This window comes from Motacilla alba, chromosome 10 (assembly GCF_015832195.1).
Source record: "Motacilla alba alba isolate MOTALB_02 chromosome 10, Motacilla_alba_V1.0_pri, whole genome shotgun sequence".
Lineage (NCBI taxonomy): Eukaryota > Metazoa > Chordata > Aves > Passeriformes > Motacillidae > Motacilla > Motacilla alba.
In genome coordinates, this window is record NC_052025.1 from 6,134,579 (window position 1) to 6,161,000 (window position 26,422).

The following is a 26,422-nucleotide window of genomic DNA, read 5'->3' on the forward strand; positions in this document are numbered from 1 at the left end:
TGAATGTATATGTATCGTATTTTAGTAGGGGGATTGATCTAAATACTCCTATAGTTCTCCTTATTCTGCATCTCTTTTTACCTGTATGTGAAGGGAATAAAAAGTTTACCAGCAGCAGCTGCTGGTATTTCAGAATACTTGTATTTATCATATGCAGTATTGTTAGGTGGAAGAGTTTCAGTACAGTTAAATATTTTTGTTCTGTCCTTAAGAAATAAAATCTTCCACCTCAAAATTATTCCCACTCCATGACATTAAAACTTTAAACTCTTTTGGTTACAGTTTTGAGGATATTCTGTGCCTTGCTGATTCCTCATCCTTGTCAGATATCACCCTTGATGGCAATCCAATAGCTCAGGAGACATGGTACAAACACACTGTTCTCCATCATATGATGCAGCTCCGACAGCTAGATATGAAGAGAATCACAGTAAGAAATTTCTGTTTTCATCAAATTTAATAGATGCTTCCAATCAGAAGTAAAATGCAGGGGTTTCTGTATGTATGTGTATATTAAAAATACAAACTTTTTTTTTTCTTAATTTAGTATGGAATTGAATGGTGACTTGACATTACAATATTTGAAACTCTAACCCTTTTCTTCAGCTCAGTATAAAGTAAGGGTTTGCATTTTTACTTCATTTAACATGTTTATTCTGAAGTGGTTAAACTCCAGCAGCAAATGCTGCTTGTTCAGCTGCCATGTGACATGAGAGAGCCTGCAAAGCTTTTGGTTAGAATTTTCCTAACAGTCTTTGCTGATTTGTTGTATAGCTGAGAAGGAACAGCACATTTCTTCCAAAGGGGTGGTCTGTTTGCCCTAAAACTCCTGTAATTGGTATCTTTTATTTAAGAGTTTAATTGGTTTCTTTAATCAGCCTCCCTAGGGAGATGTGGTGATCACACAGTTCGTGTGTCTGTCTGTATTTCTCTCTTCCTAACCTACTCTTCCTGATAATTTCTGTTTCTGCTGCTCAAGTTCAAGTAACCTTGATAAGGGAGAGAGGACTCAGTCTCCTACAGGCTTCTTGAAAATCCACCAGGGGATGAAGGACAATCACCAGGCTCTTACCATAATGTGACCTGTTTTGGTGTAGGAATAGTCCTGCTAATTCTTCTGTGCCTACTCAAAAGTGATGTGTAAGCATGATTTCTTACCAGAGAGATCTGTCCAGCAGCAAGCAACAGTGATACAGCTGTAACTTTTTGGAGTAGGTGCTGACAAATGCACTTTCTTCGAAGTGCTCATTTGCTTTGTACAAAGGCTGTACTGCATTGTAAATCGCAGCTGATGCTTTTTCATAGAGCCAGTTAGGCTGAAAAATATTACATGTGTGTGGAAAACATTAATGTCAAAAAGAAAGTGCTTTGGGACATGAGAGTTTTGCTTCCATCATTGAAAATACTAAATCCTTGTTTGTTCACAGATATTCTAAGCTTCAGGGGTTTTTATATTTTATACTGACTTTAATAATGAATTAATAATAACTTTTATTATGACTTTATACTGACTTAACAATTGCTAATTACTTTGCTTTTAAAAACCTGTTTTATCAGTATTATTTCAGAAACTTGAGTTGCATAAAGAAAACACCTCTCTATCTCCCCATTTTAACCCTTGGCAAGGGGGGATACTGGTGGAAATAGCAGTGATGGGGAAAACTGTAGAAAGGACTTAAACTCCTTTTTAGTCTCCATAAGATCTGTATGGGGGGAAATTGTCAGAAATTCACAGCCATGGGAAGAACTTAATCCGAGTTTGCACCTTGTTAAACATCAGAGAATAAACCACAAAGACACAAAGCCATAGAGAACCAGGCTTCACCAGTTGTGCTGCTCATAAACTTGTAAAAATAATGTGTTTTACACTCTTTACTTGCCTTCTGTTTTTTGAGCCTTTTAACATTTTTCTCTACATAGAGGGTGCTATATATTTTCTCCAATAAAAACTGCTACCCAGATAATTGTATGACTTAAGAAACTGGGATGTGAAGAAAAATGACAAGTATCATGGGATCTGTGGTAAAATTAAAGAGCTGGCAATCCCAAATCCAGCTATTCTGCCTAGCACTGCAATATGCTGTTGCTGTCAGCTGTAAAGGTAGATCTGACCTGGTGGAGGAATGGACTTGCAGTGTTGAGTATGTGATTTACATTCTTGATAAGTGTAAGAAACGAAACTAAACTCTTAATTACATTTATAGGATCTTTTCGTCATCAGCCTGAAGAACATTTAGGCATTTTGAACTTTAGCATTGCTTTGTCTTGTAACAAACTGAGAGTTGGATGATTGTTGGGTTTTATTCTGACTAGGAATTCTTCACTAACTTGTTCAGAAGCTTTTTCATGCAAGGACTGAGTTTTACACAATTGTTAGTTCTGATTTTAACTTTTCTTTTACTGAAAGATATTTTCAAGAGTTTTTATGAGACTTGGAAGCTTCAGTCATATTTGGTTTCAAGAAGATCCACAATTTAGTGCCAGGCTTTTTCCACAGGATTCCCTGGAGAAAGGAGCCCTGGTGCCAAAATTTATTGACAGCTGTCTCTGCCTTAGGGCACTATTCAGAAACATAGAGGTGCCATGAAAACCAAAGACACTGTACTTGGAATAAAACATTTGTGCACTGACAACTCTTAAACCCTGACCTGTGTGGAAGCTGATGTTTTCTTAGGCCACCTCATTCCTAAGCCATTTTGGAATGTAAGATTCAAGCTCTTGAAGCACTGAAGCACAGACCCAGTTGAGATCAGTGGAGGTTAATCTGTGATCCTCTTCACTTGTTCATTGTCCACACAAGATGATTTGCAGCTGAAAACCCAACCACTTGGTGTTCTGTATCTAAAACATCAGCTCAATGGCAATCTTTTGCTTTATTGAAGCTTTGGTAGCTCAGTCTAAAGGCTTAAAGACTGGGCAGGGGGCTGAATTATTGTAGCTGGATGAACTCCTGTGTTCCCTTGTGTTCCTGTCAGTAACTCACAGCTTTACCTCACCTTAGCTGCAAGGTGATGGGACTGGATAAATGGAAGGGGCTTGTGCAGAGCTTCACAGTCAGAGCAGGCTCAGGTTGCATTTGTGATTATTTACCTTGGTTGACCTGGCATAATGGCTGTTTTTCTGGGCACTGAAGCTTTTTCACCCTGCTTTGTAGTTTGAACTTTTTCAAAAGTGGGCCTGCCTAGTGGTGTTTACAGTTTGATTGGGTCCTATTTCTTTTCTTCCACTCTGTTGTAATAGTTAGCAGAGATTGTCTGCAGATATGTGATAAAGTGTTTAAATATGATTGAAATGTGTACATATTCCTTACTAAGGAGTTACATAACGAGGAACATTTGCTATCCATCACTTCCAACAGACTTCCTCAAGAGAACTTGCTAAGTGTGTATGTATTCCTAAATCTGTGTGTAAATGATACATAATGCAATTTTTTTTAAATGTTGCCAGATTGAAACACAAGCTGTGTCTTTTTGGAAGTAAAGTTTTGGATTTTTCATTGAGGTTTTATATGTTTTAGAAGCTTAAAGTAAGAGAGCTGTGTTTGGTTTTGATTATTTGCTTAGACATTTCATTGCTGATCAGGGAGCAGGTTCTGCTGCTCTATCCAGAATATATTTCATTACTGTATTCCATCACTACCATAAAGTGTTCTGAAGGTTTGGGGTTTTTTTAGGGAAAGTATCCCTAATGTTTGTTTTTTTTCCTTTCCACTGGGAAATAAGATAGTTAAGTGTGACTTAAATGGTGTCATTTGTTGAAAGGAAGTTGTTTGAAGACGATCGAGGCGGCAGTGAGCGGCAGGCGCGCATCCCGCTGCGGCCCGTTCCGGGAGCTCCCCGCGGCCGGCGGCCACGGGCGCTGCTGCAGGAGCGCCGCCAGGGGGCGCCGCGGGCACGGCAAAGCCCTCACGGGCACGGCGGGAAGGGCCCGGCAAAGGGAAAGCGCCCGCGCCTGGGCCGGACGACACGGGCAGGGACAGGGACACGGGCAGGGGCATGGACACGGACAGGGACAGGGACACTGACAGGGGCATGGACACGGACAGGGACAGGGACACTGACAGGGACAGGGGCACGGACAGGGACACTGACAGGGACAGGGGCACGGACACGGGCACGGACACTGACAGGGACACGGGCAGGGGCAGGGACACGGGCAAACCCAGCAAGACCGCGAGGGGAAACGAGTGACACGGGGCGGGGGCTCCAGCTCTTCCGAAATCCTCTCGAAAAGAGAAGGGCTGACAGTAAAAATGCGTTCTGGCGAGGGTAGGCAGGGGTTTGTTTCATAACCTTTTTGGTAGTCTGGGGGGTGTTTTGTGGGTTCCTGGGGAAGGTGTTTTTAAGATTTCCTGCATGTGTTGTGAAGGATTAATCAAGAATGCACATGTAGATGTGACCCCTGATCTTTATTCAGAGATTTTCTCTGTCACTCTGCCTTTATGAATACTGAGTAAAGCTAAGGATGTATTTTACTTTTTGGCTAAGCTAGCATCTTTTAGAAAAGAATTAGTGTTTTTAAAATGTTTATAATTAGGATAAACTCTTGATCAAGGAAGAAAGTCTTATGCAGTTAATCCTCTTGTTAGAATGTAGTTTGCATTAGTTGATTTTGATCTTTGTATGGAGTCTGTGGTGGCCGGGAAGGTCCAGGGCTGACTTCAGTGGGAGCAGTGGATCCTCCTGCATGTGAGACAGAGTCATAAGGTGCACATCTGGGCTGGATTGAGGGAAAGCTTTGGGAAGGAAGATAGAGTAAGAAGAGATTTGTAGAAGCTGAGAGAAAACTGATTAGGCAACTTTCTGGATAATTGCTTTAAAACTTGGGGGGAAACTACAGCAAGTTTTTTTGAAACAAATAAAATCAATTACGGCAAATTTTCTATTAATGCAATTTTGTTATCTAGCTCTCCCTCTACCCGTGCGAAACACAACACCAGCTCAGTTAGTTTGAGACTGAGTCTCTGATGAATGGCCAGATGTTTTCTGCCAAATGGAATGGATAGTTTCTGCTTCCTCTTCCTTGGTGGTAAAACTAGCTTACATTTCTCTTCTTTCTACATACCAACTTAATATAATCAAACTTCTAGGGAATGAGAAAAGTCCCTTAATTTAAGACTTCTAAACATACTTTGTTATTTGATATGATCAATGTGTTGAAAAGTCATTAGAGAAGATGAAGACAAAAAATTGTAAAAAGCTTATTTCTTTAGAAAGCCTAGTTTAAAAGCATAGATACACAGTCAAATTAAGCGATTTAATTAAAAAATAAAAATTCCCTGAGACAAATCTAACCTGCTCTCTGAAGAAAAATATCATTAAAGTAGTTTACTAGTGTTTATCTTTTATTTTAAGACTTGTGTTTTTTACACAAAACACTAACATAATGCAGTACATAATTGGGATAATGTTTGCAGTTCTTGAAATTCTGGATCATATCTTGAGGAACAGTACATTTTTATTTTGCATTATTAATGGTGCATTCACATTTGTGACATATTGCCTGCATGGGGTTTAGTTCATGATTTCCATAGCCTGCCTGAACCCTGAACCCTCCCATTCAATGCTGGATTTCATTGTGTGGTGCTTTGTTGCAGTGGCATCTAGAAAGCCTTCTGTATCCGTGTCTGCTTTTATTTTGGTATTCAGTTACTGGTGACCTCCTTTAACGTGCACTAGTGACCTACAGAAGTCCTTCTAACCAGGATTGTGCTGTAACTCCATGGCAGTAGCCTCTTGGAAATACCCTGTTTAGAAATTGCTTAAAAGCCCAGTAGCAGAGGAGGCTGCCAACAGTAAGAACTTCACCAGTAAAAGACAAGTTGCTCTGAGAATAAATAAAATAGAAAAAAAAAAAGTTAGTGGCTTTCCTGTTAGTGTTCCAAGGAAATTCTTGCTTACAATTGTGTTAGAGAAGCTTACTCTGTCCAAAGCCTCATGCTTTACTGTGCACTGAGGTACTCCTCCTGTTTAATGTATGATATTAGGATAAAGTCATGGAGGAGCAGTTTGAAAATCTGTTCTTTAAGCCCTTTTCAGAATGATGCCAAATTCCGTGGTGTGTCAGTGGGTTTCAGGGGGACTGTACACAGATCAGAGTAAGTCTGCTACATGCACTGAATTTCTTATGCTTTGGAAATAGTTTTTTTAGAAATGTAATGGCCATGCTGAGTGTGAAGTTCCTGTTTTATTTTGTGTTCCAGTAAGCACTCACCCATGTGCTTAGGGGCTCTTACAATGCTCTAAACATAGCATGTTGTATTTATGTAGAAACTTTGACATGTCAATTTGTCTTACTGGTTGATAGTGCTTTCTGTTCATTTTTGTTTGTTAATTTGGTTAACATATAACTTTTCCAGAAAATGAAAAGGTTTGGACAGGAGCTTTCTATTTTGAGGAAATGAAAACGCTTTTCATATGTTCTGGGAAGAGGCCTCAATAGAAACGCCCAAATGGCATGTGAAGTAAATCAAAATAAGTTAAAGTATGCTTCCCAAATATTTGTGTTGGAAAGTCTCTACACTTTCTACTTCATAGTGAACATTTCTTTTGTTACTTGGAAAATATATGTTCTAAAAATACTATACTGTGAGAATGTTTAGACTTCTGTAAACAAGGGGCATCCGACCTAATATGGGTATATTGCAGTATCAAATTGCTGTACCAGGAAAATGGAGCAGCTTCACTTTCATTGTTTAGAAATCAATGGCTTTCTTCTTGAGATTTCATGATTAGGCAGTAATGTTGATGAGGCATAATGGTCGTGGAATAGCTAACTTTGAAAATGTTCTGTTCTTCTCAAGTTCTATTGCTGATTGAGAAAAACCAGGCCCTGGAAACAGCTTATAATGATGAAAATTCATCCTGGATTATGATTCAAGCATAACTAGAACCCAGCTTTTCTGCTCTGTGTGGTTTTTTTTATGTAAAAAAATAATCCTGCTAATCACAAAAACTGCTACAGAGATACGAAGATATGGCATTGCAATACATCTAAAAATATTTTTCATGGTCACCATGTGCTTTATACTTTTTCAAAGACTCTTACATATATTACTTTTAACTAGCTTTATCTTCAGCATTTGTATCTGAGTAGTTATTCTGTTTATCTTGACTTATAATAAAAAATTTATTTGTTTTAATAGTAATTAGAAACATTAAGATGACAAAAACTCTAAAATGGTGTTAAAATGAAAATTTCCATTTCAAATACCAACACAAGAACATAATTTATCAGTAATACTTTTCAGAACCGGCTTAATTCCTCCCTTTAGGAATTTGTTTTTCTTTTTTTCATCCAGGAAGAAGAAAGACGTATGGCATCTATTGCAGCAAGGAAAGAGGAAGAAAGGAAGCGTGAAAGCCACAGACAGACCTTGCTTAAGGTACTGTCAGTGGCTGTTCTAAGGCTACTGTAAAACAGTTCACAGCAAGAATTTATATCCCAATTTTTTTGCTGCAGCTATTGTATTATACATCCCAATATGCCTCTATCTGTTTTCACAGCTTCAACAGTGCACTCCATGACAGAAACTCTGTTCAGTCAAATATGCAAGGTACACTTTAGCAGAAAGCCCGTGTTGAACATGAGTGTGATACATGTCAGTGGATGGCAAACTTCATTTTCATAAATCTAGGCTGAAGTAAAGGACTTGTCCAGTGATTCCACATTCCTTGGTCTCCCCTTTGCAGGTGAACCCTCTGGCTGCAGCCATGCAGGGTGTTCTGAAGTAGTTTTTCCTTCGTTTTTTCCCGTTGAATTTGTTCCCTACTGTGGGTAGAGTGAAGGGGCCCTGAGGCCACTGGCAGGCTCCAGCTGTTTCTCTGCCAGCAGAACTCTGCTCTATCTTATCTCCCAGGCCAGCTGGCCTGCTTGATGCTGACACACGAGACAGAATTGCCCCACCAGGGGAGACCCTGGTGCCCTCCAGAACACTCTTTGTGGGGCTGCTGACTGCATGAACTGTGCTCCTAATAGGAGAACAAAGATCCAGAATCGAAGAGTATCTTCATTCCACTTGTTGTGTGAAAATCACCATTTTGCTCCAAATCCCTTTCTTTTGGAGAAAAAAGTGCCTTTTTAAATTTTTTTTTTTATTGTCAGCCAATAATGCGTATGCAATCTGTTTCAATTTGAAAGTCAAATATACAAGAAATGTTCATGTCCATATTAAGTTTCCTAGTTAAAATCATATTTCATGAAGGGAATTAGACTGCATTAGTTGCAGGAGGCCATAAGAAGTGTTGCAAACATATATAACTGAAAAATTAAAAGACATAAACAGAATGTTAACAGTATGTTAAAAGATGTTTTAAGTATATCAAAATCCCCCAAGAACCTAAACATATGAATGGGGGGAAAAAATTTGTGTCCAGTGAATAAGAATATGTTTTAATTTCCTGTATATTTGTATCCTTGTATATTTCTGTTTGATTAAAAAATATTGATATGATAAAAAAACAGATACGGTTTGAGGGGTGGTTTTGGGTTTTTTACGCAGTATGTTTGTTTGGTTTTGGTATTTCTTCTTTTCCTGCAAGATGTTGATGTATTTAAAGTATCTTCAGACTTGAAGTGTTAGTGATAGATCTTAGTAGCATCAAGAAATGGAAAATTAGTAAAGAATTTTCACACATGACATTGTCACGTGTTGTTGAAAATGTCTCTCTGACTAGAAAAAAAAGAAGTAGGTATTTATTTGTGGGGCATGTTCTTAACCATTGATGTAATGTTTCCTTGTAGCAGAGAGATTGTTTGTCTTGGTGGCCTACATTTTGAGGTGCTTTTTGCTAGTGGAAAACTTCCTTAGAAGAAAAATTATTTTTAACACCTAGTGTCATCATTAATCAATTTCAACATTACATTTTAGACTGTAATTTTATCAAAGTATATTTCTTATCTTCAAATAGTTAAGTGGCATAACAGTCAAATATCAATATTTTTCATATGATTTGATGATTTTGTAGATTTTCTTTTGTGAATGGGTTGTTTTGTTTCAGGCTTTTTTCCTGTTGCACACATTTGAATTGAAGGAACAAATATGCTCATAGATACAATGTCCAGCAAAAAAAGTTGTCAACTATAAGTTTCTTCATAGTTAAATCTGAAAAAATATTTAGAGAATTATGTTCTGCAATTTTCTTTTACCATCAAGTTTCTCCAACATTTCTTAGGCTATGTGAAGTGTAAATGAAATTACAGGCACTCATTCAGTAGCAAACAATTGCTGTTTTCCTGTATTCACTGTTTTGAAAATGTTTGTTTCACCAATGTCATCTCTTCTTTTTCCCTTGCTGGTATTTGTCTGCCCAAACAACAGAATTTCTTCATCTCTTTTTCCAGACTTCTTTTTTTATTGCTTCCAACCCACTCTTCTGGAAAAGCTCAAGATGTACTTTGAAATGTATAGAGAATGTCATTCCTTTCCAACAGTGGTTGAACTTAATATTTACTGGAACAAGAGAAAGTTACTGCTAGCAGAATCTTCACACTTGTAAAATTTGCTTTATGTAAAAGGAATTCATGGAAGTTTTTGAAGTTCGGTAGGAATCCAGCAGCCCACATCTGAGGGCTAACAAAGCAGTAGAGCTGTACAGTAATTGAGGTTGAGACCCTTAGTCTTGAGAACAAGCAGAATTTTCTAAAGATTGTTGTGATAAAAAACACTGATGATTCCAGCTTCGCTCCCTTTCTGTGACATGGAGCTCAGTCTTTGTGGAAGTCTGTAAGTGTTGAGCATTAACCAGAGAGCATCTAAACTCCCATGGCAAATGGAACATGAGCTAGAGTTTTGAGCTCTCTATAATGGAAAAACTTGCAGAAGTAGCAATTTCCATGTCCTAAGTAGCTTAACTTCGTGCTTTCATAGGTTGTGGATTTATTATGTTACTTTTCTTGTTTCTTCATTGCAAATTTGGTGAAATCATGTGCTGACACTTATGCAAAATGGCACTAGAACAATGCATTGATTTTAATGCATAACCACCAACCACTAGTACGGTTTCTTCAATTTGAAACATTTAAAATGTTTTGCTTAAGCAGCATATTTCAGAACAAGCAAACGTGTTGCTCCTGCCCTGTCATGCCTTGTGGTGACTTGTGTGTCTTGTTTCAGGAAAAGAAGCGGTTAACGATTGGTAACATTGCTCGGCAGTGGGAGATCCAGCAGAACCAAATTGCTCTTGAGGCTTCTTTAAACAAAGATAAAGAAAATGAGCCCTGCCAGATCAATGGCAGTGCTGCATATGTGTTTCCTGAAGAAAGCAGGTATTTTATTAGGGGATGCTTTTACCTGTTCATGTCTTCAGTTCCAGGTTACCGCTTCTCACCACTGAGATCTCGCTGTATTCCATTATCAAAAGTACTATATATGCACAGCAACCCTGAAAAGATCGTTTACTTTGCTTTTGACCATTAGTAATAAGTAACATGTTTACAAAGAAATAGAACAGCAACTCATTGCCTAAAGAAGTGCAAGCTAAATTATTATGTGATTTTGCTAAATAAAGGACAACTTCATGTTTATAAGAAATGTTAAACGTGAATTCCTGAGCCTCCTTGAGGCTGTTCATTTCCTTAACAGCTTAGATTGTTGCCTTCAGTTTAAATGAACAAAATGAAGATGTATGAGCATTATAAAGATTTGTAATCTCTTTGTGTATCAAGAGGTTTCATAGTTGAATTCAGGCTCTTAGTTTGAACTGTAGCATCTTTTATTGGACTGCTTTCACACCCATGCAGTAACAGTAGCAGTTACCAGACTTAGTTTTATTCTCAAGATAATTTTAGTGCTTTTTGGTTTAAAATATATTATTTTTGCTTATTTGCATCTAAAAAAAGTGGCCATGTGGCCAGAAACCACTACAGAACTTAATGAGCATTGTATGCCTTGAATTGGCTAAAACCAAAGTAGCACTTCAACCTTGGCTAGCTCGGGCAAATGCTTGAAAAAGTAGTGTGCACAAATTCAATAGCCAGTACAGCTTCCTGCTGTCCCTGGTCAATGCTGCCGATGTCAGGGATGCTCAGGAAGTCTTTGTCTCTCACAAGTAGAACCCATCTGAGTTTCAGTCTCTTATGGCTAGAACTGGTTCTTATCTCCAGTCGAGTGCTACATCATTTGAAACACTTTTTCCTTAGCATTTTTTAATTGCCATCATCTGTTCTATTCTTGTGCTTCCAAAGCTTTCCCCTGAATGCATTTACCCACCGCTTTCTTGCCTGCTTGGTTTCTTTGCCATTTAATTCAGTGTAATCCCTCCCCCATGACCAAGTCAGTGTGACTCTGCTAGTTTGATTGTTTCTCTGTTAATGAACAAATCCCCATTGCTTGAGAAATTATGCTGTTTTGATGTATGTGTTTTATCATAGTGAAGAATTGCAAGATGAGCTACTAAGCAATGAAATTGCAGGTGAAATTCAGAATAGACAAGTAATTAGAGCTTCTCATACAAAGTGATGGGCTGTCAACATTTTCAGTTGAGTGAAATTTTAGAGTTCTGATTCATATTGTCAAGAGAACCTCAGTCAAATGATTGCTACTAGTCAAAATACATTAAAAAGACTAAGAATGTGGTAAAGAGTAAAGTAAGAACAATCATCACATAACTTTCTAAACCTGTAATTTGTGCTTATCCTGAGGTCTTTGTACACTTTAGGTCCAGCAGCTGAGTGTATCATGTTTAAGTAGGACAGAAAGAGAGAGTATTCAGGAATACCTGGATTTATTGCTTAATTTTAAAATTGCTCTTGTGAATTGGAAAGGTCACATTATTTGAAAGAAATGCTTGAGCTGTTGCTTATGTCCACTTTTACGTTTCACATAGCAAACAGAATGTGAAGGGGACATTGCTTAAATAAATGCATTGTTTGAAGCTTTGTTTAGATATCTAAAGCAACACTAAACATGCTAGGTTAGTATTCTGAGCTAAAATTTAAAAAAAAAATTAAAGCCAATTATTAAATATGAATGGACTCTTTTTTTAATTCAACCCCACCAATAATTCAAATACACCCAGACCCTTTCTGCTGAAGAAGTAGAACAAATACAGTGTTACTTGATGGAAGAAGGGTTTTCCAGCCTTTAGTGTATTTGAACCAGATGGGATACTGCAAATGAATGGATGCTGAGAAATGCCATTGTATTTGACAGTTGAGTTTAGGTAAAAGAAAGGACTGTTAGTTGGTAGAGTGATGATATTATTTCAAAATCATCTAATTTATATCACTGTATTTTCATTTCCTCTACAGATCTCTTGATACAATCCTGAGCAGTGCAGTACAAGGCTTGTCTGTTCTGGAGTCTCATTTAGTGGAGGTGGAAGGAGACACTCTTGGCTTGTATGGTGCTGGGGCACTGGAGTGCCTGGACCGAAACTGGAGCGTTCAGACAGCTGGCATTATTGCCACAGTCTCCTTTATGTTCATAGAATTTGATGAAATTGTTCAAGTGTTAGCAAAACTGAAGACAAAATTTCCCAATTGTGTGGTGAGCATGCCTCATGTTTCAGCTCTGAACATCTATGGAATATGGATTTTCTGATAGAAACTTACTTTGGCATAGTCCCCCCACTAAGTGCTTTCATGTGAATAGAGACAGTTGAGAATTGCGTATTTCCTGCTGTTATAATGGTAAACTTGATACTTAAAAATTAATCATTTAAGCTTAGATTTATTTTCAAACTGATTTTTATTTCGTTTAATTCCTTTGACCTACCTAATTAAGTTGCAAAACTTGTGTGTAAATACAGTACTGTTATTCTGTAATACTGTTATGGATCTGTGGTATCAGGAAGACTTCATTTGAGTCGTGAGTTCAAAGAGCAAATTGCTGAGAGGATAAAAAGATGAAGATTAGAAGGACTAGCTAACTGAATCAGCACAGTTCACGAAATTCCTCAGTTCTTGGTGGAGAAAAGCAACATGAATGAGAAGTCTCTTCAGTTTGTCTCTCTTTTTTTCTTAGTCATTCAAATCAGTCACTTTGATGCAAATAGTAAAATAGCGATACCATACATAAGCAACTCGTAGTTCAGATTCTTTGGCCCTGGAGCTCCCTGCTGCTTCTCAAGATTTTGAGTGTAACAAAACTTAATGGTTTAATTGAGACTGATAAATTAGCGGGGAGCTCAAGACAAATTTATCTGTGTTAATGAAATAATCGTTTCACTGAGAATGGGGGACAATTTGTGGGTGATAGCAGAATCACAACTAAATTATTATCTTCACCATCAGCTTTTCCCCCTTGCTCTTCCCACATTATTGCTACTGTGTAGCACACACCATGCTCATAGGAACATTAGTGTCAGGCAGGGTAAGATTTAGGACCAGCATCCTGTGCCTGAAAAGGGCAGAATATTTTAAAAGCACATATTGTACTTACTTTTATATGTAAATATTGCAGGTGCTTTACTTGTAGAATTAAATTAGACATTGTTTAAGTAGTACCATTGCTTTATGTAACACTGAAAATATTCCTGCTTTAAGTGAAGAATTTACAAATTTACATTGCCTGGGGCTTGTAATGTTGACTTCATATAAGTAATACAGCACTAGGTTGATACATTGATGTGTTTTGCTACAGAGATCTCAAATGAAATGTGCTCAGTTGCTTCATCAGACACATGGGTGTTACAGTTTGAAAATGGAGTGGCACAGAATAGAATCTCTGTGTTCACTCTTTATTGTTCCCTTATTTAATTTTTTGGGGTTTGACTTTCTTTAGCACCTGAAGTTCAAGGAGACAAATCTTGTGGCGCTGCAGCAGTTCAGTGCATTGGCTGAGATGCATCGCATGGAACAGTTGACAGTTGATCCTCAGGGAAATCCAGTCGTCAACTTCACTTTGTGGAAATACTATGTTCTGTTCAGACTGAACCATTTTAATCTACAGAAGATAAATGGAGTGAAGGTAGGATGGTGCTGCTTCTTATAATTGCTCTTACAGGGATAAAATAGTTTTCTTTTTAAAAGAGCAGATGAATTCCTAATGAAATGAACACAACCCTGTCAGTGTCTTCTCAGTATTAGGGGGGAAAGGATTGAGGCAGACTTCACCATGTAATTTCTTGTGCAATTAATATTAAAATTAATATTTAATAAAATTATGTGAAATTATTATTAAATAAGTGCACAATTTCACTTGATTTTAAGAAGCACTTTTCTTTTTTGAGAAAATCACAGCACTGACATTGAATATTTAAGCAAAAATGTGTTTGACAGAGTCCTTAGTAGTTTACTGTATATGATTATTTACCATTGCCAGTGTTACAAAATACCATAGAATCATATTTTCTGCTTTAAGCCTGTTACAGGAAAAGTCTGTCAAATAGATTTTTCAGAAACTTTTTCTGCTTTTTCTTGCTATGTACAAGATCATTAGGGTATATTTTTTGTTGTTGAGTGGGCATTTTATGTTTAAATAAATAGAAAGTTAGGACTAATTCTTTGTACTTTGTATTCCCCTTTACATCAATTGAAATTAAATTTATTCAAGCATATAAAACAGCTATTTTATAATTGGGCTTTGATCATAAAGAGGGTGAAAATAGTTACAATGCAACACAATGTTTGAATGCACATTCAGTTTTAAATGCTAAATAAGTTTAAGAGATGTTATGGAAATTAATTAGAGCAAAAATAATACAGAGCTTTAGCATTTAGATCTGGTATTTTAATTTGGTCATCATATGTTTTGGATTATATATACATGTTATCTGATCCAGCCAGAGCTGGATGTTGTGGTTTACTGTGGTTTTAGTTGTATAAAACATGGATTAGTTGCTTAGAAGAGTAAGAGTGGGTAAAAAGCTTAAATGAATTAACTAGCAAGGAAAGGATGGAAGTAGGACTCACTCCAACAGCACAGTATCTTGAAAAGGAAGAAAATATAGTGATAGGAATCCCATGAAAAATACAGAATAGCTTCAGATTTAGTACTTTGCTGAAAAAAGGCTCTTCAAATTTGATTTAAAAAATAGAAAGTTTACTTCTTTTTTTACTGTGTCATATTTTCAAAATCTGCTAGTGATTCAGATGAAAAGCAAATTGATAAATCTTGTGTTTGATCTTCATGGAGAAAGAAAGTGACACAAGTAGACTGTTTAAGTAGACTTTTTGTTACAATCTCAAGGTCAACAAATTCAGTCTCTGAGGGAAAACTTTGTATTTAGTAGTTCTTGGGGATTAATTTAGTAAATGGAGCACATGTAGCACAGCATGATTTTATGTAGGACATATATCAGATCTTAAATATGTATGACAAGAGCATTTTTGTCCTCAACAAACTTTTTCAGCCAGACCATACTACATGAAGATGTGCATACAGAAATTTTTCTAGGGTCATTAATCATTTGAAAAGCATCTTAGCTAAGCAGAAGAAAGAGATGAGCTCTGATTGCTGTTTTTCATTACCCTACAGCAGAGGTTGGTATTCAGCTTTGCAGATGTGTATTACCTATTGGATTAACATGAGTAATAAAAAATTCTGTTTCAATGTAAAGAACACAACCCCTGAAGTGATTCTCAGACCTTAGATCAGCCCTCAATAACAGTTCCAGATGACAGAAAGGGAAATGTGCATATTCTGCTACTCTGATCACCATTTCTGTGCAATGTTTGTGGGGACAATATTGTGCTGTCAGCTCTGAGGTGCACAGAGTTGCAAAGTAAAAAGCAATATATACTAACTGAATTAACTAAATGAATCGCATCACTCTAGCACTATTAAACTGTAAAAAGACCTCTTTAAAAAACCTTTTATTTTATCCCCAGCCTTCCCCCACCATTCCAGTTACTATTTCAGGCTAGAAGCTGAGTGTTGGTGTCCCCCTAACAATACTTCTGTGCCCTTGTCCATTTGTTACGTTACTAACTGTGAAGAAGCAAATTGTCTTTATTGAGATACTGCTTGAAATTCTTCCCAGTGACAGTAATCTCAGATTCATTCGAAGCTGTCAAGGTTCGAAGTTACCGAGCCCTCCAGACTGCTGTCCACCCAGTGGCATGGAACAGAGTGTGACAGATGCATCCCTTTCCCTGAGCAGGGCCTGCTGGCACAGTCAGTGCCTGTTCTGTGCGCTTGGCAAGGAGCAGGCATAAAGCCTTACATTTATGTGATACTACCGTTATAATCTTTTTGTGATTAATGGAGCAAACAATGCACTGCACTAAGATAGAGAACATGAGTTTCTGTGAGCTGGAGAGTGTATTCAGCATTGCTCTCTCTGTTGACCTGGTCCTTATGCTTCTCTTAACATAAATAAATACATTAAAATCACTTATTTCTCCAGCAGGCATTTCTGCCTGCACTGGGCTTTGTTTCCCTTGCTGCCTTCTGTGCTCTTTGTTTTAGACCTTGCTTCTGTTATGGACCGTTCAGCAAGGTCATCTACTCCTAGGCTACTAAGACTTAATTTTTAAGTGCAAATTAACAACTCCACTGTAAAAATGGAATTGACTTTATGTTTCTAATTTCCTGATCCGTGTTTTGACTGAATTTACCCTTGTATTATGCTATTGCAGTATACTTTAGGCAAGTGTAGATTGTATAGTCTCTAAACATTACACAAGAATACAATAAAAATATGTTAATGTGGATCAAAATTCCATTTTATGCACGTATTTCAGTAACACAAAGTTTGCTGGAAGTTCTTAGTAAATATTGTGAGTATTGAAGTGTATTTAATAATGGGTTGCTCTCCCAAAGTATGCTATAGGATGAATGGAAATTAAATTTTGTCCAGAAGTTAAGAAGTCAATGAGTAAGTTTCATTGTCCAGTGTTATCCAGGTCAGATTTTGTGATCATAAAGATTGCTTCTGCACTCAGTACAAAGCCAGGAGTCCAGAAACTGTGCCAACAAACTTTTGGCAGTTGAAGTCAGTTCATAGTCTGGCCATCAGGGAGAAACACAGGCCGTGGTCTCCAGAGATTACAAGCCAAGACAAACAAAAAATAGTAACCACCACCACCAAAGAATGAATATCTTCCACTTTCTTTACACTTCTCAATTTTGTATAAAATGAATCCTGAAAAATTTTCAACCACTGAAAGTTAGTTTAAAGAGCGTCTGGGACTTAATAGTGAAACAACAGTATGGTAGACATTTAGAGAAATATAATGAGTGAACAGTTATTTTCAGGAGCTGAAAAATACAGAGAAAAAATTTTCCCTCTAAAGCCTCTCTTTTATAAAGCCTTTTCCATGATGCTGCCAAAATAAGAGAGTCTGTAAGTTAGCTTTTCACATGTGCATGCCCAGAATCTTTCTGTTTCTCCAGCATAACTTAATCAGAAATTTTCCAGTAGACCTTTTGTGAGTGCATGCAGTATGGAGCAGAATTAATATGTCTGGCCTTCAGAAAATGAATGTAAGAAACCTTATTTTAAAATTCCTCACTTCACGAAGACTATCATGAAGCACAGGGCAGGCAGCATGTATACACATTAAAATAGCCAGAATGACAGGAAATAAAACAAGCACCAGTACCTCATCTGGTTTCTTCTAAAATACATTTAAAGTGCCAGTAGAGGCAAGTCTATGTTTGAAGATGTGTCTGCAACAGATCTTCAGTGTGGTATATAAAAAAATTTAGTTAATTCTCAATGTACAGATGTCACGAAATATGAATGTGCTGATTTTGATATGTAATTTTTTTTTCTCCCCTTCCCACTCTCTCACAGGTTACTGAAAATGACATTGTAAAGGCAGAAAGGCTCTTTGGCATTCTGGCGCATGTGGCATCTTCGGAGCTGCCGCATTATCGCGTGCTTTCGTTATTTGGAGAATCCAGGTAAAATACAAGGAACAGAACTGCAGTTTGTGCAGAACATGTTGTTTAACTCTTTTGCACACTGTTATAATAAATTCTTTTTAGGTAAAAAGATGAAAATGTCACAAATACCATCTTTAGAAGATAGGTCCTATGCATAATGCATAGATGTTACCATCCTGTTATATATATAGCCAGAGGTTTTCCCAGAACTTGTATGAAGTCTGCTGAGGAGATTAAAAGGAACGTGTGCACAAATGAACTGCATGTTCAATTCTGCATTTGTACTGGGGTTGCTGAAGACTTGTGGACCGTCATGATTCAAACTGGTTATTTTTAGTGGGTATTTTATAGTGGATAATTAATGGTGAACAGATTTAAGAGTTGTACTGTAAAAAAGGGTGCCAAACCCCCCTATTTTTAGTCATCTATAGATAAATTCTTAGTAAAAGTTAAGGCTGCAAGAATTCCTGTTTAGGAGATGCTACGTGATAGATATCAGAGTCAATTGTTTAGAGACAAATTAATGAAGGGCCATCTAGAGTCATACATATTTTGAATAACTTGAGGATGCAAAGAACTTCAAAGCTCAAAAATGTGTGTTCAAAAGGAGAACCCCCTTCACAATACCTAGAAACATCTGCACTTAAAAGTTTCCGATAATTAGGATTGTAAATCTCATTTCACAGGAGGAAGCAATTCCATTATCTCCTGGAGGGAAAGGGAAAGAAATCTGGGATTGGGAGTGAGGAAAGTAGTGATAACAGAAGAAGTGGAGGGGAAAGCACAGCTCGAGCAACGTTGAATTACATGACAAAAGATTTTCATATGGAAAAGCTTGAGGTAAACTATATCATTACAAAATATTTACATTTTCTGTTAGGTAACCTTAGGCTACTACTCTTTGAATTTATCTGCATGTCAAGTTCCAGCTGTGCTATTGAGAATGGTGATTTTAAAAGATCACTGCTTAACATATTTACATATCTGATCAAACATTTTATCTAACTGATCTTTTCCTCAGAATACTGGAGAATGTTCATCTTCTGTCTTTGGTGAAGTGATTCCTGAACAATGCCACGGTCTCAGAAATACATTCTCACCTACAAAGCCATATGGAGTGAACACAAATTTTTTAGGAAGAAAAAAGTATATTTCACATGTTAGGTTTTCCCTGAATGAATTGGTGAAGAACACCTTCAGAAAACACATGAGATAGTGGAGGCTGTAGTAACAAAAAGCTGCTTCGTAGCTTTTAAGTGAGCTATAGGAAAAGAAACATATAGGCAAAGCACTAGGTTTAATTATTAATAAAATTGCAAGCTGGCTTGTTTCAGACAAGGGCATCAGTCACGCTTGTTTTAGTTTGTGTTTTTGATCTACTAGCTCTTTTGCTTGGGCAGAGGGAAATTGTTCCCAGGGAGAATATGATTTTTTTCAGCCACAATCTCCCTTCTGAACAATCATCATGAGTTCTGATTGTGGGCACTCTGCTTCCCACATTTGTCCCATTGTTTGCTTTTTGATTATGTGGAAATATGTAAATCCTCTAGTGCAAGAAATTAAATTCAGTAATCGCTGAATCTGTTATTCCATTGTGGTTTTATTATCTCAGATCCACAGCATGAAAAGGAGACGGTGACTGCATGTGTGGAGAGTTTAGATTAAGAAAACATTTTAGTCTCAAAAATTGTGATAGCTCTTAAATCTTTGAATGGCATGGAGTAAGACAGTGAAGTATTCCTGTTGTCCTTTACCATGGAACCAGCCCTATAATAAAATAAAGTTAGCTTAGTATTTGTACAGTCCATTAAATAAATGTGTTTTCTCTTCCCAGAGCAGCAATTCCCACCTTGTCCTTTGCTGCAGCATTGCGCATGTGGCAGCAGGTACTGCAGGGTGTCAAATGTGTACAAAAGATGATTTGTCCAGGCAAAAAGGACTCCTTCCAGATCCCCAGCAGCAGTAAACATCACAAATGTGACTGAAGAAGTGTATTGCTACAGATGACAGTCTTGGGTCTTTAATTAATAATTTGGGGTTTTAGCTGAAGCTGCAGGAAAGCCTTTTCTCACCTTTATTAGTCATTAAAAAAACTTGTTTGGGTGGCCTGAAGCATGATCTATCATTCATAACAATGCTGCTATTCAAACTAGCTAGATATTTAGCTCAAATATAATTTAGTGTTGAAAGCTTAAGGCACTTTATACAAACTTTGCAGAAGCAGGGATTAATACAGTTTGAGTTACTAAAATGCAGAGCTAGTAGTTGCACAAAGCATAGTATCTTTTTACTATTTAAAGGTTCAGCTTACTTCAGTATCTAATGTAATACACATTAGGAACCAGCACTTGCCAAAGTGACTGTGGAAAAGGATGAGTACTGGCATGTTTTTCTATGACACTGTTCTTGTTAGGGCAGATAGAGAAATATCTACTTTTCAACTGTTGTACTATAAGGATGAAATTCTGGGAAGGGAGAGAAGGAAAAGTAGTTTAGTGTTTAATAATTTCTGTAATTTTTCGCTGCTATGCCAAAAAGGAGCACAAATTGTAATGCTGTTAACAGATATTTGTATAATTACTTGAAAGTTAATTTCAGATAAATTAATCATTTAATATAGTATGAATATTATGAATACATTAAGGTTCTGTGGCCACACTCATAAAAGCCTGGACATATATTCTGGGCCATGCAACTTAAAACCAGAGGGAGGAAGTACACAATAGCATCTACCACCTAATTGCTATGTTCTTTAATTCATTCCGTTTTTGAGAGGGTTTTTGTGGATTTGCTCTTGTTTAATCTTTTTTTCCTTTTTCTTATACATTGTGTAATTTTTCTCTCATGCAGGAAATCAAAGAAAGAAAAACATTTTGCCAGACATACGTTGAGAACTTAGTGAAAGAAGCAGCTGACATCAATATGAAGAATGAATCATTGCAGAAGCTCTGGCCTCAGATGTTCATTGAACTTGTCAGAGATGCAGTGATAGAAATACGCAATAAAAACTCCTACATGAAACTCTGCCTCCAGCGGATCACTGAGCAGAAACAGTAGAGTCAAGGCGTGTTGTCTTGCAGGCTTTTGGTTCACTATTCTCTCATGTTTTACAAACATAAACCAATAGAATATAAAATTATCATCACTAGGGCATACTTCACTTCCTCCCCGCAAAGGGATGCCTTTAAATCTTAATTAACTCTTGATAGTTTTGAAATAAAAGTTTACTTTCATACTGCTTTACCAATGCTTCCTTGGCTAACTAAAGTGATAGCAAAGAAATGACTTGATGATTGTTTTACTAAGTTCTTTATTTTTTTCTGCTACTCTTGATTCTGCAGTGCTACAGCATTGATTTTTGAAGAACAAATTTACAAAGCTTGCCTTATTTTTATTGAACACTTTTCAATTGTCACTTTTTTGACTGCTGCTGTTTAAAAAAACCCAATAGTAGCTAAATTTTTTATGACCAGAACCTAATAAATTATTTTCCACCCTGAACTCGATGAAGACTTATTATTGTTTAATTTGTCAGATTATAGAACACTTCTTCACATGAGAGTGCTCAGAATACTGACATTTAATCAGCCTAATTCTCAACTGAACGAATTGCCCAAACTTAATTTCAAATATTTTTTGTTAACGTTACTAAGGTTATGTGAATTGTTATAGGTAAAATATGATTCCAGGGTATACTCACCTAAGCTTTACTTTTATTTTGTTAAAATATGTTAATATAATTTATTTTGTTTATTGATTGCTAACTTATTAACTTCCAAGATCAAATGAGCTAAAATGCATGCATTACATTTGGTAAGGAGATTGATAACTACTATTCAGTTGTAATTCATTTCTGTGACTCTGTGAAAATTTCATATTATCAATAAAAATAAAAATTCTTCACTTTTACCTTTCACAGATACAATAAAGAAGTACTGTGTGCAAAGAAAAGACTAAATGCTGCACGAAGAGATGAGACACAACTTGCCCCAAAATCAACTGAAGGGGTAGAAAAAGCCCCCATTCCATAGTACAGTAACTACCACAATTAACAGCTTGCCAGCTTCTGTCCAGATATTGAATCTAGGAAGTGTTAGCAAGTCCAGCTGCTTGCCATGGATGGCATTCAGATGCAGGTAGAAAGTTGTGCCATTTAATTTTTTAGTTTCATTGTATCTTAACTAAAGCAATCTAAAACCTTTGTGCATTTTTTACTTAATTAAAACTTCTCTCATTTTATGTGGGCTCATTTATAAAAAAAGAAACTAAAGAAAACTTCCTGCAAATATTTCTATGACTCAAAAGCAAATTTATTTTTAAACTGTATCTAGAAGGTATTTTCTCTCAAAGCAGAGATGCAGATACCGTTTAATGATTTTTTTATGCCCAGAAAATCATGGAATCATGGAAGGTTTGGGTTGGAATGGACTTTGAAGACCATCTAGTTCCACTGTTCTGCCAGAGGCAGGGACATTTTCCACTAGAGCAGATTGCCCAAAGCCGTGTCCAGCCTGGCCTTGAACACTTCCAGGATGGGGCAGCCACAGTTTGTCTGGATAACCTGTGCTGGGGCCTCACCATCCTCATTGGAAGAATTTCTTCCATATATCCAATCTAAATCTTTCTTCTTTCATTTAAAGCCATTCCCCCTTGTCCTGTCACCACATGCCCTTGTTCAGGTGCCCTCTCCACCTCTCTTGGAGCCCTCATAGGCACTAGAAGGTGCTTTAAGGTCTCCTGTGCCTCTTGTCCAGGCTGAACAGTGCAAGCTCCCTGAGCCTTGAATAAGTACAGCAATGAAGTGGTCACAGATGTTTTGGAGAGTACAGTCTGCTTGCATTCAGGTCAGGCTGGTACCTCTGTGTTGTCTGAGGGAATCCCATCTCAGAGCATGTGACGAGTTAGCTGTGATGTGGGTACATCGCTGTTAAATGCACTTTTCCATTTGGTTCAAGTTGCATTTGCAGGTAGTTGCTTTTCAGTCTGCAGAATGTAGTGGAGGTTAAGTAATTTAAACTCTAAGGGAGTGTTAGAATTCCTGGAGAAACTGCTCCAGCAGTTGATAAAATTTAATAGAAACAATCACCTATCTGGGCTTTTTGAACTGCTTCATGGAATTTATAATAAGATTAGTTTATTTGGTGGGATTTTTGTTTCCTTTCCATTGGAAAATTGCACTCTCAAGTTTTATAGTGCATTTTATTAAAGGAACAAATTAGGGCCTGGCAAAATGTGAGAAAAGGAGAGTTTACATTAGAAAAACAGCCAATATAGAAATGATCATACAATAGGTTTTTGGATCTATCATTTACTTTACATAATTTCTGTGCCAAGGGGGTGCATGAAGCAATTCCAGCTTCTGCATGGGGACAGAAAGCTCGGCAGCTCTGTGGAAGTGCAGAGCTCTCCTGATGATGTAGCTGGAACAGATGGGCCCCTTTTGAATCAGATTCAGCAACAGTAAAAGCCTGGAAAAAAAATGTTTTGAGAAGGTTGTATTGGTCTAGAGGAACAGGAAGTCCTCCATGGGAAAATCAAGAGAAAAGCCAGACTTTCTGATATGCAGTCTTTAGAAGCATAATCCTGGTTTGAGGCTTTAAGGTAGGGTCTTGAAAAAATGAATCATAGGGTATTGATGGGGAGTTGCAGAAACATCTTTAAATGCTCTGTATTCCCAGTGGTCTGTGAATGCTGCCAGATTGGACTTTTTTCACTAATAGCAGCTGTTTCATAACAGAATTGCTAAATGGCTGAAGTGAGGGTAGGTAGGCAGCTATTATAAATGAAGAAAAGATGAATGTTGGGCTCATATGTTCTTTTCACATAAAACCAGTAGTAAAAAAAAAAGGAACTTTGATTTTCACGAATTCTTTTTAGGAAACAAGTGATAGATTAAAGTGATGTTAGGCCTAAGAATACATAGAATTTTCAGCAGATGGAGGATCTTAACATTTTTAGCATGCTATATGTTGTTTTTATGGTTACCCAAATAATTTTTAATTCATACAGACTCATGAGATACAGTCCTGTAGTTGCTTATTAGGGAGTTCCCAAGTACCTAAAAATTTGAAGGTTGTATAAGCAGCAAATTCTTAGATGTTCTGAAACTTAAGTGCCACAGGAACTTTCTACAGATGTAAATTGATGAGTTAAAACAGCAATTGATATTGAAGCTAGGGAACCTGTTAATAAAACCTTCCAGTCTGAAAGCAGTTATTTCTTTCTTCTTCAAAAGCCTTTGAATGCTGCATAAAACCAAATTTTGGTGTTGTTAATATTTCACTGATATCCCATCAAGGTAAACTGTGATCCTCTCCTGTAGCCTGACTTTTGCACAAGCCAGGAACTATTAGTGTAAAATATCTGTGTGTTAACTAGAAATCACCTTGAGGGTTAAAAAGATACTGTTTAAAGTTCTTTGGAAACTTTTTGGCTTGACTTTTAGGTTATTTATGCAATTTACTTCTTTCCTGAGACAATTTTCTTCTATGTCCAGCCAAAAGCAGATAATGATGTAGGATGTTTTGTTCAGTTTCAGTTTAGCTGTTTCACACACGAAGGCCCCATTATGTCATGCAGAGTCACTGTTTGTTATGCAACTGAAATTTGATCTTCAGTAAGGAGGCTGATGAGGAGCTCTACTTCATACATTCCTTCTAATACAGAATCTGAAAAAGTAATAGAGCTGCATATTTGCTGCCACAGTGGAGCAGGGAGAACAAATTCACTTGATGCAAACCAAAAGCTGATGCTGTCAGTTAGGAAGAAAAAGGTACTGGGGAAAGGTTTTAACTGAGCATAGAAGTAACGCTGCCACACTGCCAGGGACCAAGGGATACATCTGAATCCAGAAACAGCTGAGAAGTGTTTTCCATTATAGAAATGTGAATTATCTTCTTCCATGCCTACAAATGTATTTCACCATGTAAACTGCATAAAATAATGACAATAATAAAAAGGTTAACCTATTAAAACAGATCTGCACATGAAGTTTGGCTACTGTGGAAACAGTAGTGACTCCACAATCTATACATTCCATAATTTCAGGACAAGTGGTTGCTTTTTTAACCAGAACTATGGGCTGTAAAAGTGCCAATGATGCTTCCAGTTTCTGCTTTTTATCACAGCGACACATCAGGATGAATTGGGTTTTGTTAGCTGCTTTAGTTAAAGAAGCTAAGGCAAATATTTGCTATTTCTTCTTACTATGTAATAGTCATAAATATGTGATTTAGATTGGGAGTCAAAATCACAATAGTAGCTAGTTGGTTTGATTGAGAAAACAGACTGCTTGGATGTTTTTCTGTTTCCATATCACACAAACTCTGCTACATCTTGAAGCCCAGTTCCAGTGAAATTATTTTTCTTTTTAAGTTGGAGGCATCAGATTTTCTGTGTGTTGTATTGAGCACTTGACGCTTCAGCACAGAAGAAGATATCCCGGAATGATAATGTCTTCCATCTATTTATAAATGTATCATTAGACAAGAGATTGTTAAGTTAATTCTGACTACAGTGGAGAAGAAATTGGGCTGTCAATGTGATGTTTGTCCTACATGCTCACATTGTCTAGACATCTTACTTGGTCATGCAAATAACAGTGGTCACAACCAATAAATAAATCATTGCAATATGTAGAGAAGCTGTGACTTTACAGTGATAAAAAATGCTGAGTTCATTGATTAGCTATTATATGACACTTAGAAATTATACTGTGATACAATATGTGCTGTGGTTTGTGTTCTATTTGGATATGTAGAACATTAGCCTATTTGCATTAGGCTTCAATGATCTATGCTTCCTCATAAAATAATCATTCTGAAGAGTGATGAAAGAAGCACAGAATAAGAATACAGCTTTTCTCAGTTTCTAACTCAGCACTGACAACAGAGTACATTAGGCTTCATACAAGTCTTGTATCCTGGATAAACACTCGTGTTGGAGCTCTCAGAGTCATCTGACTATGAAGCTGAGTGTAGTCCCCTCTGTAATGCAAAGTTTAGATTCAAGTTGACATGCTGCTGAAGAGTCTCAAAGATATTTGCATTGATTTATGCTCTTTGTTAGGATGCATAATCAAAACAAGAAAATCCAAACTAGATAACCTATGTGAGCTACAACCTTGATGCTGTTGAAGTTGTTGCAAGATTTCCAGTGATTTCAGTGAGAATGTTTTTATATATATGGTGATGACAGTTGTGTCTTAGGTCTCAGATTAGAATCTCATCTAGATTAGAAACTCATCTAGATTTTGTACTGCCTGGAGGAAAATAGACACTTCTACAGTGTAAAACATCTGATTTATTTTAGGTGCCCATATTTTCAATGAAATGGAGTTGTTCTTTATTTTTTTTCTTTCCCTCTTGAACTTGTGGAAATAGTCTTCCAGATACTGATGTCCGCAAAAGCTTGGCCTTGTGCTGACAAGCTCCATCCTTCCCCCATGTTGTGTGCTTCCCTCTCTTGTGATTCAAACCAGCATATTCCTCTAAGCCAGTCAGAGCCCACAAAAGCAGCCTGCTAAAGATGAACAAACATGTTCTAGTTGGATTGGGGGGTAAACTGAGTGTCCTAGACTTCCAAAATGAGAACTGCATGCCTCAAGTCATGCTAGACTTCAGTGAAATCTAGATCAGTAAATCCTTTTGT

The 26,422-nt window shown here is 37.1% G+C and overlaps 1 protein-coding gene across 5 annotated transcripts in view; it reads left to right on the plus strand.

The window, feature by feature from the left end:
* The window catches only part of LRRC49 (leucine rich repeat containing 49), a 46,977-nt gene extending 21,555 nt beyond the window's left edge, over positions 1-25,422 (plus strand). For 3 of the 5 annotated variants that reach the window (XM_038146853.1, XM_038146851.1, XM_038146852.1), the window contains exons 8-15: positions 283-430; positions 7,301-7,384; positions 10,115-10,266; positions 12,250-12,487; positions 13,724-13,909; positions 17,682-17,791; positions 18,460-18,613; positions 20,624-21,076. In XM_038146853.1, the coding sequence (XP_038002781.1) occupies positions 392-430; positions 7,301-7,384; positions 10,115-10,266; positions 12,250-12,487; positions 13,724-13,909; positions 17,682-17,791; positions 18,460-18,613; positions 20,624-20,830 (1,170 nt within the window). In that variant the 5' untranslated portion in view covers positions 283-391 and the 3' untranslated portion in view covers positions 20,831-21,076. The other 2 variants (XM_038146850.1, XM_038146849.1) reach the window with 2 other exon arrangements.
* Positions 25,423-26,422: the final 1,000 nt, after the last annotated feature.